The sequence below is a fragment of the Delphinus delphis genome, chromosome 15, assembly GCF_949987515.2.
Source record: "Delphinus delphis chromosome 15, mDelDel1.2, whole genome shotgun sequence".
Lineage (NCBI taxonomy): Eukaryota > Metazoa > Chordata > Mammalia > Artiodactyla > Delphinidae > Delphinus > Delphinus delphis.
In genome coordinates this window covers 29172987-29191154 of record NC_082697.1, presented here as the reverse complement: position 1 = coordinate 29191154, position 18168 = coordinate 29172987, and the positions used below count along the sequence as shown (strand labels likewise).

Below are 18168 nucleotides of genomic sequence, written 5' to 3'. Positions count from 1 at the left end.
CCTGCCAATGCAGGGGACACAGGTTCGAGCCTGGTCTGGGAAGATCCCACATGTCGTGGAGCAACTAAGCCTGTGCACCACAACTAGTGAGTCTGCGCTCTAGAGCCCACGAGCCACAACTACTGAGCCCACGTGCCACAGCTATTGAAGCCCGTGCACCTAGAGCCTATGCTCCACAACAAAAGAAGCCACTGCACCACAATGAAGAGTAGCCCCTGCTTGCTGCAACTAGAGAAAGCCCTCATGCAGCAATGAAGACCCAATGTAGCCAAAAATAAATAAATTTATTAAAAAAGAAAAAAATCTTAAAAAAAAAAGCACATCTGGAAGGCAGCAAAGAGTGGCATCAGCAGACCAGAAACTTTGAGGGATTTGTGGACAACAAAGCAGATGGGATTGGACTGCTGAAGAGATCAATCACAGCTGAAGAGCCTCCAAGTTAAAAGGTAAGTACTAGTTCCATCAATCTGAGCCTAGAAACACCTCAAGTTCAGCATCAAACCAGGACTGGGGATGAAAGTAGGTCTTGGGGTAGTAGGGTATTTAACCAAAGGCTTGCCAACGCAGTCCGTACACCCACAGGATGAGCAACAAGCTGTGGTGTCTCATCTGGGCTCAGTTTGAAAAACAGCATTCTATACAGAGTGGGGGTGTGCTGATGGCTTCTTTACTAAAAAATATATATAAAAAATATAAGCTGCATATACATTTTTTAACTTGTTATTATGGAAAACTTTCAAACTTACACAGGAGTAAAAGAACACTACAGTAAATCCCTATGCACTGACCATTTCACTTTGACAATATTACCAGATGCCAGTGTTTTCATCTATACCAGGGTTGGGTTTCTCAGCCACACACTAATAACATTTTGGGATAGGTAATTCTCTGCTGTGGGGGGCTCTCGTGTGCACTGTAGGATGTTTAACATCATCTCTGGTCTCTAGCTACTAGATGCCAGTAGCAAACCCTTAACTGTGATGACCAAAATCACCTTCAGACATTGCCAAATGTCTTCTTGGGGGGGGAATCACCCTGAGCTGAGAACCACTGGATTATATTAAGGCAAATCTGAGACATATCATTTCAACTGTATTTACTTCAGTATGTGGCACTAAGAGATAAGGATTCTTAACATAATCACAATACCTTTACCTTATTTAAAAAGCAACACTGTAGCCCCTGCTACCGGCAACTAGAGAAAGCCCCTGTGCAGCAACAAAGACCCAACAGCTGCCCCCCACCCCAAAAAAAGCAACACTAATTCCTTGATATAATCTAATATTCTAATATTCAGTTACTGTTTAAGTATTCCTGATAGTCTCATAAATGCTTGTTTTGCTTTGGTTAAAATTGGCATCCAGAGAGGATGCTCATGACTGCCACACTAGGTCCACAGAGGGTTTCCTGGGTGGGCCCTAAAGACAGAGGAAGAACAAGAGTGGTACCTGAGGTAATTCTAGGCCACAAGACACGAAGGAGGGGAAAAGAAAGGCAGTTCCGCCTAGAGGATAACTGTGTCCAACTTCCTAAACAATGACTGAACCCCTAGTTTAGGATATGTTCCTGTTTGTCTTCCTGAAGGGACACCTACTGTGAGTACATTCCAATCAACTCAGTGCTCCAGAGCAAAGCTCAACCAGAGCCCTACAGGAGACCTTCACAAATACCAACGACAGCAGAGGCAGTATAAGAAATAGAATAAATCTTTAAAAATATACTGCAATTTATGCAAGAGGACCCTGCGTCGATTAAAAAAAAAAGCCACTATAAAATGAGGAGCAATCTCATACCTATCAGGAAAAAAAAAGTCCCAGAAAATAACAGATGCTGGCCAGGATGTGGAGAAATTGGAACCCTGTGCACTGTTGGTGGAAATGTAAAATGGTGTAGCTGCTGTGGAAAACAGTATGGCGGTTCCACAAAAAATTAAAAATAGAATTATCATATGATCCAGCAATTCCACTTCTGGGTATATGCCCAAAAGAATATCCATTTTCATAACTAAACATGGGTTTAGTCACAACAGCTAAAATGCAGAAGCAACCAAATGTCCTTTGACAGATGCATGGATAAGCAAAATGTGGTATACGTGTACAATGAAATATTTTTAGTCTTAAAAAGGAAGGAAACATATGCTACAATATAAGGATGAACCTTGAAGACAATATACTAAGTGAATAAGCCAGTCACAAAAAGACAAACACTGTATGATTCCATTTATATGAGGTACCCAGAGCAGTGAAATTCACAGAAAGTTTAAGGTATATAGTATGATGATCTGACTTACATACATCATGAAATGATTATCAAAATAAATTTAGTGAACATCGGTGATCTGATACAGATACAAAATTAAATAGAAAAATTTTTTCTCTTGTGATGATAACTCTTACGATTTACTCTTAACAACTTTCGTATTTAACATACAGCAGTGTTAATTATGTTTATCATGTTGTTCATTACATCCCTAGTACTTATTTATCTTATAACTGGAGGTTTGTATCTTCTGACTGCCTTTATCCAATTCCCCCTACTGCTACCCCCTGCCTCTGGTGACCATAAATCTGATCTCTTTCTCTATGAGTTGGTTGGTTGGTTGGTCGGTCGGAAAAACATTTTAACTCTCCCAAGCTTTCAGGCCAGAAGAGTCCTCTATCATAAAAGTCAGATTTTACCTCTTGACATCTGAATTACACCCATGTTCTTAATACAGTTAAAGACAATACAGATAGTAAAGATGTTCCCAGGCCTGTGTGAGGGAAGGAGACTCAGATCTATTAATAAAGTAGGAGAGAATTTACAGCTCCCTGTGTCAAATCTCAGACTTGGAGACAGGCTCAGAATCCAGTCACCCTCCTAGGGCTCCTCCCAAAATGGACGGACTCATCATATCATTGTGCTTAGCCTTGTCCTGATCTGGGCCCTCTGGAGATGTGGCCTTGCATGATGCAGGCAAGGCAGGAACAGTGGTCCATTCCCTGCCACTCCCACCCCTACGCCCCACTCCCCAACCACCCATTCTACCAGAAGTTCACTCCCTAGACTCAGACCAGAGGACAGCATTTTAAAAATACTAAAATGGTGTTCTGGGACAAGACCTGTCTATTTGCTTATATCCCCTTTCCAAGAAAACAAAGGGTCATGTTATTTTAAGGGCTCACATGTAGACAGGTGAATCACTCAAGGACTTAAGACACACGTTGGTCAACCGCAAAAATACTCAGTGAAGGGACTTCCTTGGTGGCACAGTGGTTAAGAATCCGCCTGCTGGGGCTTCCCTGGTGGCGCAGTGGTTGAGAGTCCGCCTGCCGATGCACGGGACATGGGTTCATGCCCCGGTCTGGGCTAGGCCCGTGAGCCATGGCCGCTGAGCCTGCGCGTCCAGAGCCTGTGCTCCGCAACGGGAGAGGCCACAACAGTGAGAGGCCCGCATACCGCAAAAAAATAAAAATAAAAAAAATAAAGAATCCGCCTGCCAATGCAGGGGACACGGATTCCATCCCTGGTCCAGGAAGATCCCACATGCCACGGAGCAACTAAGCCCATGCACCACAACTACTAAAGCTCACATGCCCTAGAGCCCACACACCGCAACTACTGAGCCCATGCGCCGCAACTACTGAAGCCCGCATGCTCTAGGGCCTGTGTGCCACAACTACTGAGCCCGTGTGCTGCAACTACTGAAGCCCGTGCACCTAGAGCCCATGCTCTGCAACAAGAGAAGCCACCGCAATGAGAAGCCCGCACACCGCAACGGCTGCTTGTCGCAACTAGAGAAAGCCCGCGCATAGCAATGAAGACCCAGTGCAGCCAAAAAAAAAAAAAAAAAAAATCAGTGAAGTAAAAGCCATACTCCTCTAGCCTCACTTCCTAAGGCCCATTTTTTTTGTCGTCTTCACACTTTTTGGTAGAAATATTTATCAACACTCAAAGGCAAAGTTGTTTTAAGTGCTTCTTATAGGTTGTTAAGTGCTCTAAAAACAGCAAAAGTCATCAAAAGTTGCCTCAAGTGCCCAAACATCTGGGATGAACCCAATCACTGTTGTCTTGGGCCAAATTACCATTTGGAAACCTTAATTTCTATTGCCCATCCATCTTCCCTAGGGCCTCTGGAGTTATCTTTCTAAAACAAATATCTGACCATGTCACTTCCTTCCTTAACATCACCAGGAGACACCCTGAGCTCAATGTACTGCTGTTGAGGCTACCTCTGACCACTTCCCACTTCATGCACGTCAACCATGCATAGCTCCTCAAACACATGACTGGCTCTTTCACGTCTCCTTGCTTTTACCCTGTCTCGTGCATCCTCATTTTCCATATATATATATATATATATATATATATATATATATATATATATATATATATTTTTTTTTTTTTTTTTTTTTTTTTTTTTTGCAGTATGCGGGCCTCTTACTGTTGTGGCCTCTCCCATTGAGGAGCACAGGCTCCGGACGCGCAGGCTCAGCGGCCATGGCTCACGGGCCTAGCCGCTCCACGGCATGTGGGATCTTCCCGGACTGGGGCACGAACCCGTGTCCCCTGCATCGGCAGGCGGACTCTCAACCACTGCGCCACCAGGGAAGCCCCCTCAGTTACTATATTAAACTGCCCAAAATTCACCTTCATGCCTCCTTCCCACTCCCCAGGTACAGTGAGCCTTTTAAGCTCCCCTCATAGCACTTTGTATGGTATATATCCAATAGCATGTAGTTGAGTGGGCTGATTCTTGGTGTTCACACGTTTCTTCCATCAGACAGGGAACTTTTCTTTTTCTTTCTAGAATCCTCAGCACCTCATAGGTGCTGAATGAATATATTATTAAAGGTGCTTAGGGAAAGCCATCATAAATGAAGTTCACTTAATCATGTCACTTGCTGTGATAATCCCAAAATACCTATTTTTTTAAAAAAAATTATTTATTTTTATGTTTTGGCTGTGTTGGGTCTTCGCTGCTGCACACAGGCTTTCTCTAGTTGCGATGAGCCGGGGCTACTCTTCGTTGTGGTACATGGGCTTCTCATTGCGGTGGCTTCTCTTGTTGGAGAGCACGGGCTCTAGGCACGCGGGCTTCAGTAGTTGCAGCACGTGGGCTCAGTAGTTGTGGCCTGCGGGTTCTAGAGCACAGGCTCACTAGTTGTGGTGCACGGGCTTAGTTGCTACGCGGCATGTGGGATCTTCCTGGACCAGAGCTTGAACCTGTGTCCCCTGCATTGGCAGGAGGATTCTTAACCACTGTGCCACAAGGGAAGCCCCCAAAATACCTCTCTAACAAGAATGCCAACCCCCTTCTAGACTTCAACTCTAGCAAAGTATTGAAAGAGAAACCCAGGGGGAGCAGGTGATCTGATTTGAGAGCTGAGAAACTTTAAGGAGCCTCTGGGGTGCAACAGAATGTTTACCCTGCCTGGTTCTAGAACTCTGTAGCTCAAGGACTCCTTCACAAATACTAACAGGGTACTAGTCCAGATTTTTTGAAAAAACCCAGTTATAGAAATGATTACATCTAAAATAATGTAAAGTATGGTTAGACTAGTTTTATCCTGTATTCTTGCTATTTAACAAATATCAGTTATAAAGTCTTCATGTGAAAACCCTAAGTTAAAAAACTATTAAAATAAAAAGTAAGATGAGACAGGTTTATGCAGAACTTTGTTTAAAAGGTACAGGGCAGAGGATAAGCTGATGTCTACAGTTGTGGTAGTAAACTGCAGTGTGACCCTGCCTTAGAGCGCACCCTTGTTTCCACAAATTCTGACTGGCTGGCTGAGATTCCTGATCCCCTTAGGCTCCCATCTAATTAACAGTAATAGTAACAGAGTGGTGGTGGTGGTAAGAGTTGCTGAGCAACTGCTATATGCTGACCCAGCAGTAGGCCAAGCACTAGTTCAACGTTAGTTCATTCCTCACAACAACCCTATGAAGGAAATTCTGTTCCCATCCTATTTTGCCAATGGCAAAAGGAGGCACAGGAGTTAAGTACCTACCCCACCCTGCCGGTTAAGTGGTAGAGAGTCAACACACAAACTCAGGTGGTCTAGCTCCAGAGCCCTTTATTTTATTTATTTATTTTTTTTGCGGTACGCGGGCCTCTCACTGCTGTGGCCTCTCCTGTTGCGGAGCACAGGCTCCTGCCGCACAGGCTCAGTGGCCACAGCCCACGGGCCCAGCTGCTCCGCGGCACGCAGGATTCTCCCGGACCGGGGCACGAACCCATGTCCCCTGCATCGGCAGGCGGACCCTCAACCACTGCACCACCAGGGAAGCCCCAGAGCCCATGTTTTAACCACATATACTAATGCTTTTGCTGCCTCTGCTCTGACCCCATGGTATCTCATTTCCTCCCTCTACCCAATACTACTGCCATCACCGTCTCACAGGGGCTGCATGAGAATCTTTATCTCAGAGTCTGTTTCCCCTAGAACAAAACTAATGAAACTGAGATTTAAAACTAGCAAAGACTAAATAACAACTGGAAAGTATACTCATGACCACTGACTTCATGGTGAAGAGGTACTTGGTAGATAATGCCAGAACTGGATTTAATACATTACTATATAGTACACAAATCATCCAAATTAACACCAGTGAAAATGTTTTAAAAGAAAAGCTGGTTACAAAAGAACAAATACTGTATGACTCCATTTAAATGAGGTACACAGAACAGACAAATTTACAGAGACAGAAAGTAGATTAGTGGTTACCAGGGGCTGGGGGAAGGAGAAATGAGGAGTTATTGTTCAATGGGTTACAGAGTTTTAGTCTGGGATGATATTAAAAAAATAAAATGAAAAATTCTGGAGACAGATGGTGGTGATGATTGCACAACAATGTAAATGTACTTAATGCCACTGAACTGTGCGGTTAAAATGGTAAATCTTATATGATTTATATTTTTCAAAATTGGGAAAAGGCTGGCTCTACCAAAATAACTTGGAATACATTTAAAAAATAATACACATGAGAAAATAAGTAGTTTCTTCAACTTTGAAAGAAAAGAAGCAAAGTTGCTTGCCTCCCGTCCTCTCTTTTTTATGCTTATATGGGCTGGCAATTAAAACACCAGCTATTGCTGTTCAAAAGCATATCAAAGGGGTTTCCTTGGTGGCGCAGTGGTTGAGAGTCCACCTGCCGATGCAGGGGACGCGGGTTCATGCCCCGGTCCGGGGAGATCCCACATGCCGCGGAGCAGCTGGGCCCGTGAGCCATGGCCACTGAGCCTGCGCGTCCGGAGCCTGTGCTCCACAAAGGGAGAGGCCACAACAGTGAGAGGCCCGCATACCGCAAAAAAAAAAAAAAAAAAGCATATCAAAGGCCAATGCATAAAAATTTAAACCCTTAATCATCTGCATAAGACATCATTTGCTTAGCAAACCCATTATAATGCAAATGTTTCAAAACAATAGCCTCATTTCTCAAAAAGCACTTGGCTTTAAAATTAGAATGTGATATCAAAATTTATAGCAATACTTCTAAGGATTTGCTCTGGTAAAATCATCATAACATATGGGGCTGAGACTATGTATGCCTCTTCATTTTCCTGTTTGGTCAAAGGCAATTATACAAAATTATTTTTTAAACTTAAAAAGATTTATTATATTAGTATGTCACAATTAGCAATAATCTAGATAATTAAGGTAATTTATTTCTTTTTAATCATAATACTGAAACTACTCACATCTATATTAGTCAGCTAGGTAAAACAGGGATAATATCTGGGGCAAGAAAAAGGCTGAAGAGTAAGAAAATACACACTAAGTAGAGGAAGGAATCAGAGATCTTATGTTTAATTTTGAAGCCTACCACTTTGACTTCGGATTTTATTATAAGATTGGTTAAAAGAGCCGTTTTAGGGAGCAAATATAAGTATCTATTGCTACATAAATCTATTAGGTTCTACATTTGACAGTGAGAATCTGGTAAGTGAAAGTGAATAGCAAGGGCACTACATTAATCAAATCCAGTTCCTGAGTTTAAGAAAGCGAGAGCTGGAAAATCAAGGGAAATCTGTACACAGTGTGATAACACCTCACTGTTCCTCACCAAACACAGTGGCAGATGGGCAACACTTTGGGTTAGAGTATCTACTTTTCTTTCCTTTCTTAAATTATAGTTGCTGTACAGAGTATGTACTTTTCTGATTCAAATGCTCCCTACTTAATGGGACTTCATAAGCCTTCAAGTGTTCCATTACTTATGCAGGAAAAATTGTGCATGTTTAAATAATGGAATCAGAAAAAAAGAAAACAAAACACAAGCCTGATTTGATAAAATAGGAAATCAAGATGAGAAAAATTGCCTCGCAGATTAACATTTTCCAAATTCAAATGCAATGATCATTTCTTAGACCACTGGATAATCTATCTTACGCTCTTTGATGGTAGCCTTACTGTTGTCCTAAGAGAAATATGCCACTTCTACAAGAGTCCCCATGTATTCTATTCTCTGGTGAACAGGGATTCTGCAGTCCTGCTTAGACCACTGACATAACATCTCCAGTCATAGGGACGTTACACCAGAGGGCTGAAAATCCATAAAATTCATATAAAGTGACAAGAGGTCAACATTTTATAGACTAGGGGAAAAAACAACATCTACATTTAAAAACGTAATGAATACTTATTTGTTACTCTTCTCCATGAGGTTAATATGGAAACAACTTAAGGAAAAATAAACAAGTAACAGTCAGAGATGCACAAGGTTACCACAGACTGAGCAGAGGAAATGCAACAAATATTGTACACTGTAAAAAGGACAAGAAACATAAGGTGAATGGCTCACCTCTTCTGTCCTTGGAGTCAGAATTACCTGTGTAATAAGTAAAAAAAATAGAAACATTCACTCAGATTAAAAACAAACATTATTATTCAATCTAATGTAAAACAAAATAAGCTCTAGGAATATGGATACTTTTCCCTTTGTATATGCTGGAGCTACAATGAGGCACCCTCCAACAACTGGGAAATAAGACTGCACAGATTCACTAAACTTTTATCGATGGTTTGTCCTTCTCCCTGAGTACAAAAACAATGCAGCGTCAACATTCATAAAAAATACAAGAATGCCAAGAGAAATATAAACACAATAGTACTTGAGGTCTTTATGTCTTTTTAAGCCATTAAAATGCAACAGGGCAAAATTTTAGTTAAAAATATAAAAGACCTTAAATGATAATAGATAATAAAATCTAAATGGCATAGACCAAACTCTGTATACTAACAGAGAAAACCTTTTCAAAGGCTTATGAAATATCCACAAGCCCCTATAAATTCCTCGTAGTAGAAATAGTACAGACAATATTCTTTTATCATGATGCAATAAAACTAGAAATTAACAAAGTAAGAAAACACTTGAAAATTAAAATCAAAACCGAACTGCAAAATGCCTAAACAAATAACAAATCACACTTGTGGCAGAATCTACTGACACTCCCCCAATATCAGTCTCTTCCTCTTCTTGCCTTTAGTACAGAACATCCCCCACTTTTAGCTGAGCACAAACCTGTCCATTTAGAGACTACATTTCTGAGACTCTAGGTGTAATCATATGAAGAATTCCAGTCAATGGGATGTGAACAAAACCAATGAGAGTAACTTCTGGGTCACACCCTTTGGAAAAGAAATTGTTTGTAACTATTTCCTCTGTTGCTCCTTCCCGGGGGCTGCAACCAGAACCCAGTGATGAGAGCCATCTCTTGACCAAGCAGATGAGGGCAACTGTCAGGATGCCAGAGGCACAAGAAAAAAGGAATTTGGTCTCTGATGAGGTAAAGCCCCCCTGTCTACTTCTGGAATGTGAAAGGGGAGAGAAAGACACATCTGTGTCTTAAGTGACTTAAGTGGTCAATGAATTTCGGTATATCTTTGTCAGAGTAGCTTAGACCACTCCCTAACTAATATAACTACCTACAGGAACACTTATAGGATACGCCTAAAGCTGTGCTTATAAAAAATTCATAGCATTAAATACATATTAATTAAGAATAAAAATAAGCAAATGAAGCATTCAATCCAGGAAGATAGAAAAAGCACAAAATAAATCTAAGAAAAGCAGAAAAAATAAGAATAAAAGAAATTAATGAAATAAAAAACTGAAAAGTGACAGAACTAATAAATATACAATAGCAGGTTCTTTAGAAGAAAAAAGCAACAAACCATGAAATAGATAAATGGTTAGTCAACCTAAACAGGAAAAAGGACTTAAATATATAAAATAAGAAATAGTCACAGCTATGTAAGAAATTAACCCTAAGGGATGACTTTTCCTCAAATCTATTTGAATAATTTTGAAAATCTAAATGAAATGCAAAATTTTCTAGGTATACTTCAATTCTTTCTATGAAGCAAAACAAAACACTGACAAACAAAACTTATCAAAAATAGCATACATACAAAGGAAACACATATACCAATCTCATTTAGAAATAACTTACAGGGACTTCCCTGGTGGTACAGTGGATAAGAATCCACCTGCCAATGCAGGGGACACGGGTTCGATCCCTGGTTCGGGAAGATCCTGCATGACGTGGAGCAACTAAGCCCGCGCACCACAACTACTGAGCCTGCGCTCTATAGCCCACATGCCACAACTACTGAAGCTCGCACACCTAGAGCCTGTGCTCTGCATCAAGAAAAGCCGCCACGAGGAGAAGCCCGTGCACCGCAACGAAGAGGAGCCCCTGCTCTCCATAACTAGAGAAAGCCCAAGTACAGCAACAAAGACCCAACGCAGCCAAAAATAAATTAAAAATTAAATCTTTAACAAAAAAAGAAACAACTCAGAAATATCAATGAAAAAATTCGAAATAAAATAATATCAAATAAATTGCAACAGTTATTCAAGAAAAATACAAGACCAAGTGGAGCTATTTTTGCTGGAATGTAAATAGTTCAAAATTAGAAAATCAATTAATATGATTCACTGAAGCATATGATAAAAAAAAGAAAAAGACCCATACAGATCTTGCTCAATGATGCTCAGCTGGCAACTGGCAAAATTTAACACTGCTTCTTGACATAAATACTCTTTAAAACAGGAATGAGTCAATAAATCCTGAGCATGATAAATATGTTTATCTCAACGCAAAAGTCAACACCATGTTTAATGAAAAACGACTGAGATCATCCTCCTTAGAATCAAGTACAAAACAAGGCTATCTACTTTTACTATTATTTCCTAACTTTGTTCTAGAGGTATTCACCAATTCATTTAAACAGAAGGAAAGAGATCTAAATATTTGGAAATTTAAAAAGAGATATTTCAGGCTTCCTTGGTGGCACAGTGGTTGAGAGTCCGCCTGCCGATGCAGGGGCCGTGGGTTCGTGCCCTGGTCCGGGAAGATTCCACATGCCGCGGAGCGGCTGGGCCTGTGAGCCATGGCCACTGACCCTGTGCATCCGGAGCCTGTGCTCCGCGGCGGGAGAGGCCACAACAGTGAGAGGCCCGTGTACCGCAAAAGAAAAAAAAAAAAAAAATAATAATAATAAAAAGAGATATTTGCAGATGAGATGATTTGAAAACTTATGATAATTGAAGAAAATTATGTCAAACACAAAGGAAATTAATTAAGATGATCAGTATAAAATATATTGTAAGTACAAAAATCAATGGCCTTATGTTGTACAGCTAAAACTAAAACAGTATTATATGTCAATTGTATCTCGATTTAAAAAAATAGGTTTCATAGCCCCAACAGCAACCAGTTAGAAGATACCATATTCCACCTATACTAACAAAAATCAAAACAAAAAGAAAAACCTTTGAAATATGTAGAAATAAGCTGAACAAAGCACGTGCAACACGAGCGGTGAAAATTTTAAAACACTTCCAAGAAATACAAAATAAAAGACTTCAGCAAATGGAATATGCAGCATTCTTGGATAGGAAGAATTAAAAATATCAATTGTCCCTGTTAATCTATAAACTTAACATGATCTATAAAAACTTTTTTCCAGCTATACAAGTTGATTATAACACTTATGGAGAAAAACAATCAAGAAATGCTAGCAAAATTCTGAAAAATAAGATTAACAAGGGATAACTCATCTTATCAAACATTAAGTATTTTATAAAGTTACAGTCATTAAAACAGTGGGGGGACTTCCCTGGTGGCACAGTGGTTAAGAATCCACCTGCCAATGCAGGGGACACGGGTTCGATCCCTCGTCCAGGAAGATCCCCCCCATGCCACGGAGCAACTAAGCCCATGCGCCACAACTACTGAGCGTGCACCCTAAAGCCCACGAGCCACAACTACTAAAGCCCGTGCGCCTACAGCCCATGCTCTGCAACAAGAGAAACCCCCGCAATGAAAAGCCCTTGCAGCACAATGAAGAGTAGGCCCTGCTCACAGCAACTAAAGAAAGCCCGCACGCAGCAACGAAGACCCAATGCAGCCCAAAATAAATAAATAGATTGATTAATTGAAAAGAAAAACCAACCTTAACATTGGCTAATAGGGCAGACTGGATAACTACATCAAGGTAAAGCCATACAATGAGATAGCCCCTTACTATAATATAGAAAAAGTATGATAGGCTAACTGAAAAAGTAATGTGTAGAAATGTACACAGTACATTTATTATCTGTGTTATAAATGGAAGAAAAAAGGTATGTATGTGTGTGTGTGTATATATATATATATATATACACACACACTTGCTATTTTAGAAAAGTGAAAAAAAAACTCAAAGCAAAGGTCAATAGAAAAGAAAAATTAAGATTAAAGAATTAATTCAGGATATGTCCAACATCCAAATAATAAGGATTTTAGACAAACAGAACAGAGAAAATGGAAGAGGGAAGAACATTTTTGAACAAATACAAGAAAAATTTCCAGAACTGAAGGACAAAAGCTCCAAAGCTCCTATCCCAAAATAATTAATGAAAGAAAAAGACACACATCAAGACCCATTACTATGAAATTTCAGGGCACCAATGATGAAGAGAAGATCTTTAAAGACAAACAATTAGGAATCAGGATAGCAGTAGAATTCTCCAAGCCTGGGAATTAGAAGTCAGTTAGGACAATGCTTTAAAAATTCCAGGGAAAAAAAATATGTCCTCAAATTCTATACACACCCCTAAAGATATTTTTAGACATGTAATTCCTCATGCAATTTACCTCCCATGGACCCCTTTCTCAGGAAGCTACTGGAGGATACGTTCTATCAAGTGATGGGGTAATCCATGAAAGAAGACAATATGGAAGCCAGGAAGCAGCAAAGGAAATTCCCAGAATGATAGAGAAGGGAAATCCCAGGCTGACATTTGAGTAGCAGCCCTAGTGATCAGAAAAAACCTAGGCTTCAATAAGACAATGACAATGGAGGACTCAGGAGGACGATCTCTAGGTAAAAAAGAAATAAACAGATTATCTAATAGGTCTGACTTTGTGGAAAACTAACCGTATTACAAACCTATGGAAAGTTTGGGAAGAAGCGGCTTCCAATAGCAAAAAAAAAAAGGTAATTATGAAATCCAGAAAAAAGTTGTACAAGAAAGAGAAAATAATCACATCACAGCTCAGCATGGAATAGTATTATATAGTCATAGTAATATAAAACATCAAATACTGATTTTACCAAAAGTTATGATGTAACAATTATGGGAGGATTGATAAAATGGTGGTGACACGGCAGATGTGGGGTTTCAGGCTGTAACACCTGATGTACCATAAAGTTTTCCTTCTACTGATCTTGAATAAGAGCCACCAGTGAAAGGCAGTCTCAGCCTCCTCTGAGACATGAAATGTTTTAACTGTATAGTAACTGGTTTCTCAGCTATGGCATAATTTGGACCTACAGCAGATTATAGAAAACTCGGTTCCCTAACAGCAGTGTGGAGAGACCACAGAAGTGAGAAATAGGTCTTACTTGCTACTTGACAGCCTTCAGATCTAAGGCAAATTATTTAACCTCTAAGGTCTTACGTCAAGCAACTACTAAAAAGAGATAATTACTCCTGGTCATCTCACAGAATTGTTAAATGAAAGACAGTACAGAAGAACATAGGCCGTGAAGACAGTCAGTGACAGTCTCACCTTTTCCATTTACTACTTCAGCTTGTATAAGTTATTTTGCTTTTCCTCTCTAAGCAATGGCCATAATTTACAGAAAGAAATAAATTTTTACACCATTACTCAGTATGTGTTTTGTTTTTTTGAAACAAAAGTTTTACAAAATAATATATGTAACATGAAAAGAATAAAAATGGAAGAGGACCATCCACACACACACAAATTTGTGGTGGCTCACTAAACTGATTTCAAGAATCGGTCATGACCTGTGCTTTGAAAAACACTGTAAAACTCCTTCACCTATAAAACATAAAATAGAACCTACTTAATAGGATCCATAGGATACTTTACAGGAATTACTTCTATAAAACTCGTAGTACGATGCCTAACACTTAAAATTAGTGCTTACCATACGTAGGCCCCATTATAAATATTTTACCCATATTAACTTGTTTAATCCTAACAGCTCCTTTATGAAGTAAGTACTATCATCATCATTCATTCTTATATACTGATGAAGAAACTGAGGTAAAGTGGTTAAATAGACTTGCCTATTCTCACACAGCTAGTGTATGGCAGAGTTAGGATTCAAAATCAAGTAGTGTGGCTCAGCAGATTGTGCTCTTAACCGCAAATGCTGCATAACCTTTATAGTAGAACATATGGGATTAAAGCTGGCAGGTGCAGGGTCTGAGTTGTAAGGTCTAGCTAAAAGATGTCATCAGCAAATGAGATTCAATTCAGTAAATATGCCCCCCAGGAGCCATATGTGATTCCATATGGGGCACTGACCTTCTAACAAGGAAAAAATATGAGCCAAGGGGATAAGACCAAAGAGTAACAGTGATTTTTGCTAGAAAAGTAATGACAATTATATAGCTGTCGGGGAACAATTATTTCCTTTACTACTCACAGAAGCCCTTAGAGGAACCCCCTCCAGTCCTCGGAAATTTGCCCTACCCCACCTGGTCTCAGATTTAGGTCTCTGATTCTATCTTCAAAGCCACTTCCACTTCAACCAGTGATTGATCCAAGAAGAGAAGTGGGCTGGGCTGAGGCCCTGAACAAACTGGCAGTGTAACTTAACTGTTTCCCTGAATTCTTCTTCCTAACTCTACTCCTGGCCACAGGCCTTCCACTCTTATCTAATTGTTATAGACACCCAGACCCCTTCTCCTTCCCATGGTCTCCATGGATTCCTTCCTTTTCAAGGCTAATACTATTACTCAGTTTCACTACCCTTTAATCTTCAGTCTCTCACATCATCAATTAGCTCTCCTCTTTCTCTTATATTTTCAATCTTCTTCTCTACCATTAAACATGATTAAGTCTCCCCAGTCTAACCAGGATCCCATGCAAAGCAGGATAACCTCCAGAATCTCTCTTCTTACCTCCTTTTTTTTTTTTGGCCACACGGCATGCAGGATCTCAGTTCCCTGACCAGGGATTGAACCTGGGCCCCCTGCATTGGAAGTGCAGAGTCTTAACCACTGGACCACAGGGGAAGTCCCCTATCTTCTTTCCTCTTAACTATGTTAACCAGATATTCCTGAGAATCCCCTGTATCTAGGTTTCATTACTTTGTGCTTGGGCGATTTTACTTATTTCAAGAAATTTTATTGCTAGAAAACACAAACAAAAAAAATAAAAGGGTGAACAAACTCAAAGAGGAAAAGAAAGAACAAATAGAAACCACCTCTAGTACCTGAAGGAGGAAAGGTTTCTGGAGTGGTTGCTGCAGTGCTGGCATTTCCCTCCCAAGGTTCTGTTCTGGTATCTGTGAACTGGTTATCTGGAAGCCATGTTCCATTTGGTGAAACTGCAGTGACTACAGAATTGGTGCTTACTGTTCTTGTGGTCCCATTGTCAGAGTCTGAAGAATTGACAGTGGTTACATAGGTGGGTCCCAGAGTTAGGCTTGGGCTGGATGTTGGTGCCAAGGAAGGAGAAGTTACTGAAGAAGTAGGATTTGAAGTTTTGGTCTCTTCTTTAAGTGATTCTGCTGTAGATGCTTTAATAGATGTTGTAACGCCTACTGAAGGTGAAACTACAAACACAAAAAAAGCAAGAAAACATCACACAAAGAATTTGAGAGCTCAACAGGTATGAGGCACAAAGCAGCAAGCCCTTACTACACTCTCAAACACTTGGAGACCAATGAGCAGATACACACACACACACACACACACACACACACACACACACACACACTCACCCTCTTTTATTTTATTATCTTTTAAAAAAATTGAAGTATAATTGACTTACAATGTTCTGTCAATCTCTGCTGTATAGCAAAGTGACTCAGTTACACATATATATATACATTCTTTTTTAATATTCTTTTCCATTATCGTTTGTTCCAGGAGATTGGATATAGTTCCCTGTGCTATATAGTAGGACCCTGTTCTTTATCCATTCTAAATGTAATAGTTTGCATCTACCAACCCCAAACTCCCAGTCCCTCCCTCTCCCTCCCCCTCTCCCCCTTGGAACAACAAGTCTGTCCTCTATGTCTGTGACTCTATTTCTGTTTCGTAGATAGGTCCATTTGTGCCATATTTTAGATTCCACATATAAGTGGTATCATATGGGATCTTTCTTACTTCACTTAGTATGATAATCTCTAGTTGTATCCAAGTAGCTACAAATGGCATTATTTCGTTCCTTTTTTTTCCATTCTTTTTTATGGCTGAGTAGTAGTCCATTGTATATATGTACCACATCTTTATCTGTTGATCGACATTTAGGTTGTTTCCATGTTTTGGCTATTGTGAACAGTGCGGCTATGAACATAGGGGTGCATGTATCTTTTTGAATTACAGTTTTCTCTGGGTATATGCCAAGCAGCACATACTCTTCTTTTAATGCTGAATCCTTCCCTCATTTCCAAAGGATTACTGTCTAATGGAGGGAGAAACGGGATTCTTTACTTAGTTCCTCAGAATCAATATATGAGTCTTAAATAGCAACCGTTTTCTTTTCTTTTTTTTAACTTTTCAGGAATGAATACATAATCTCTTTATTTAAAGTAGTATATGGTATATAGAACAATGCTGAGCATAGCATACACTATAACCCAGAGATGTGCAAAGACATTTTACTATCACTTTTAAGTACAACTTTAATATTTTTTCTTTCTTCAGTATCACCGAGGCCTTCAAATTTGGGTCATTAAACATAAAACCAAAATTCTATTCCTAATACCAGTCTTATCAAATGGCACTTTACCTATGGTAGTGTTGTTGGCACCAACATGTATCAGACCACTGCCAAGCAGAACAAGAAGGAACCAGGAATCCATGTTGACCTGGAAAATAGAGAGCCATTTTAGATAAGGTCCCGTTATACGGTAACTATGTCCAAACTATTCACCAAAGGAGTATATTGGGCAAACTCTTCCTAGCTATTAAAGTGCACACACAGGACCAATGATCTTTTGGGAGTCTGGTAAGCACAATTCCCCAGGAATCCAGCTACTTAATTGAATCTTTACACAACTATAAGTAAGAGCAGTGGTTCTCCACCTTGGCTGTACTTTAGAATCACTCAAAGAACTTAACAACAACAACAACAAATCCCTGCGCCAGACTACATCTCTGGGGGTGAGAGGCAGGTAGCAATCCGTTTAAAAGCTTCCCAGTTAATTGCTATGTGCAGCTTTAGTGTCTTCAGAATGAGAAGTATGGAGAAGGTAGGTTGACTGCATGAATGTACTGCCCTCCAAAGCAGACGTTATACAGCTGTTCTCAACCTTTTATTTCACTTCAAACCATATCAGAGGGCTATGGCACATTCCCATTGGTAGTAGTGGCTCATTCATCCATTCAGATGTCTATGCCCTATACTAAGCTGGGTACTAGGGAAACAACTAGGGAGCAATACCCTCAGAGGTCCCATTTTCATGAGACTCACAGCCTAGAGGTAATTTAATATGGTAGTGACTCTCCAAGGGAATCAGCACATGCCTCTCCATGGGGCACATGACAATCTCTGAGGAAGTGTGAAGAAATGCAGGTGGTTTATGCACATCCCAGGAGTTTGCCTCTGGTACCAATAACCATGCCTAGCAGGGAATTGGGTTCAGCCAGTGGCCTTCCCAAGGTACAGCCATACAAGATTTGACCAGTTCCCCTCCTCCCCCCGAT

At 40.1% G+C, this 18168-nt stretch overlaps 1 protein-coding gene across 5 annotated transcripts in view; it reads right to left on the bottom strand.

Moving 5' to 3' along the window:
- PTPRA (protein tyrosine phosphatase receptor type A) overlaps positions 1–18168 on the bottom strand; it is a 185461-nt gene that overhangs the window by 54557 nt on the left and 112736 nt on the right. For 3 of the 5 annotated variants that reach the window (XM_060031122.1, XM_060031121.1, XM_060031118.1), the window contains 3 exons: positions 17252–17330; positions 15729–16070; positions 8788–8814 (listed from right to left, as the gene is read on the bottom strand). In XM_060031122.1, coding sequence (XP_059887105.1) covers positions 8788–8814; positions 15729–16070; positions 17252–17324 — 442 coding nt within the window. In that variant the 5' untranslated portion in view covers positions 17325–17330. Of the gene's footprint in view, positions 1–8787; positions 8815–15728; positions 16071–17251; positions 17331–18168 lie in introns of those variants that run through there. The other 2 variants (XM_060031120.1, XM_060031123.1) reach the window with 2 other exon arrangements.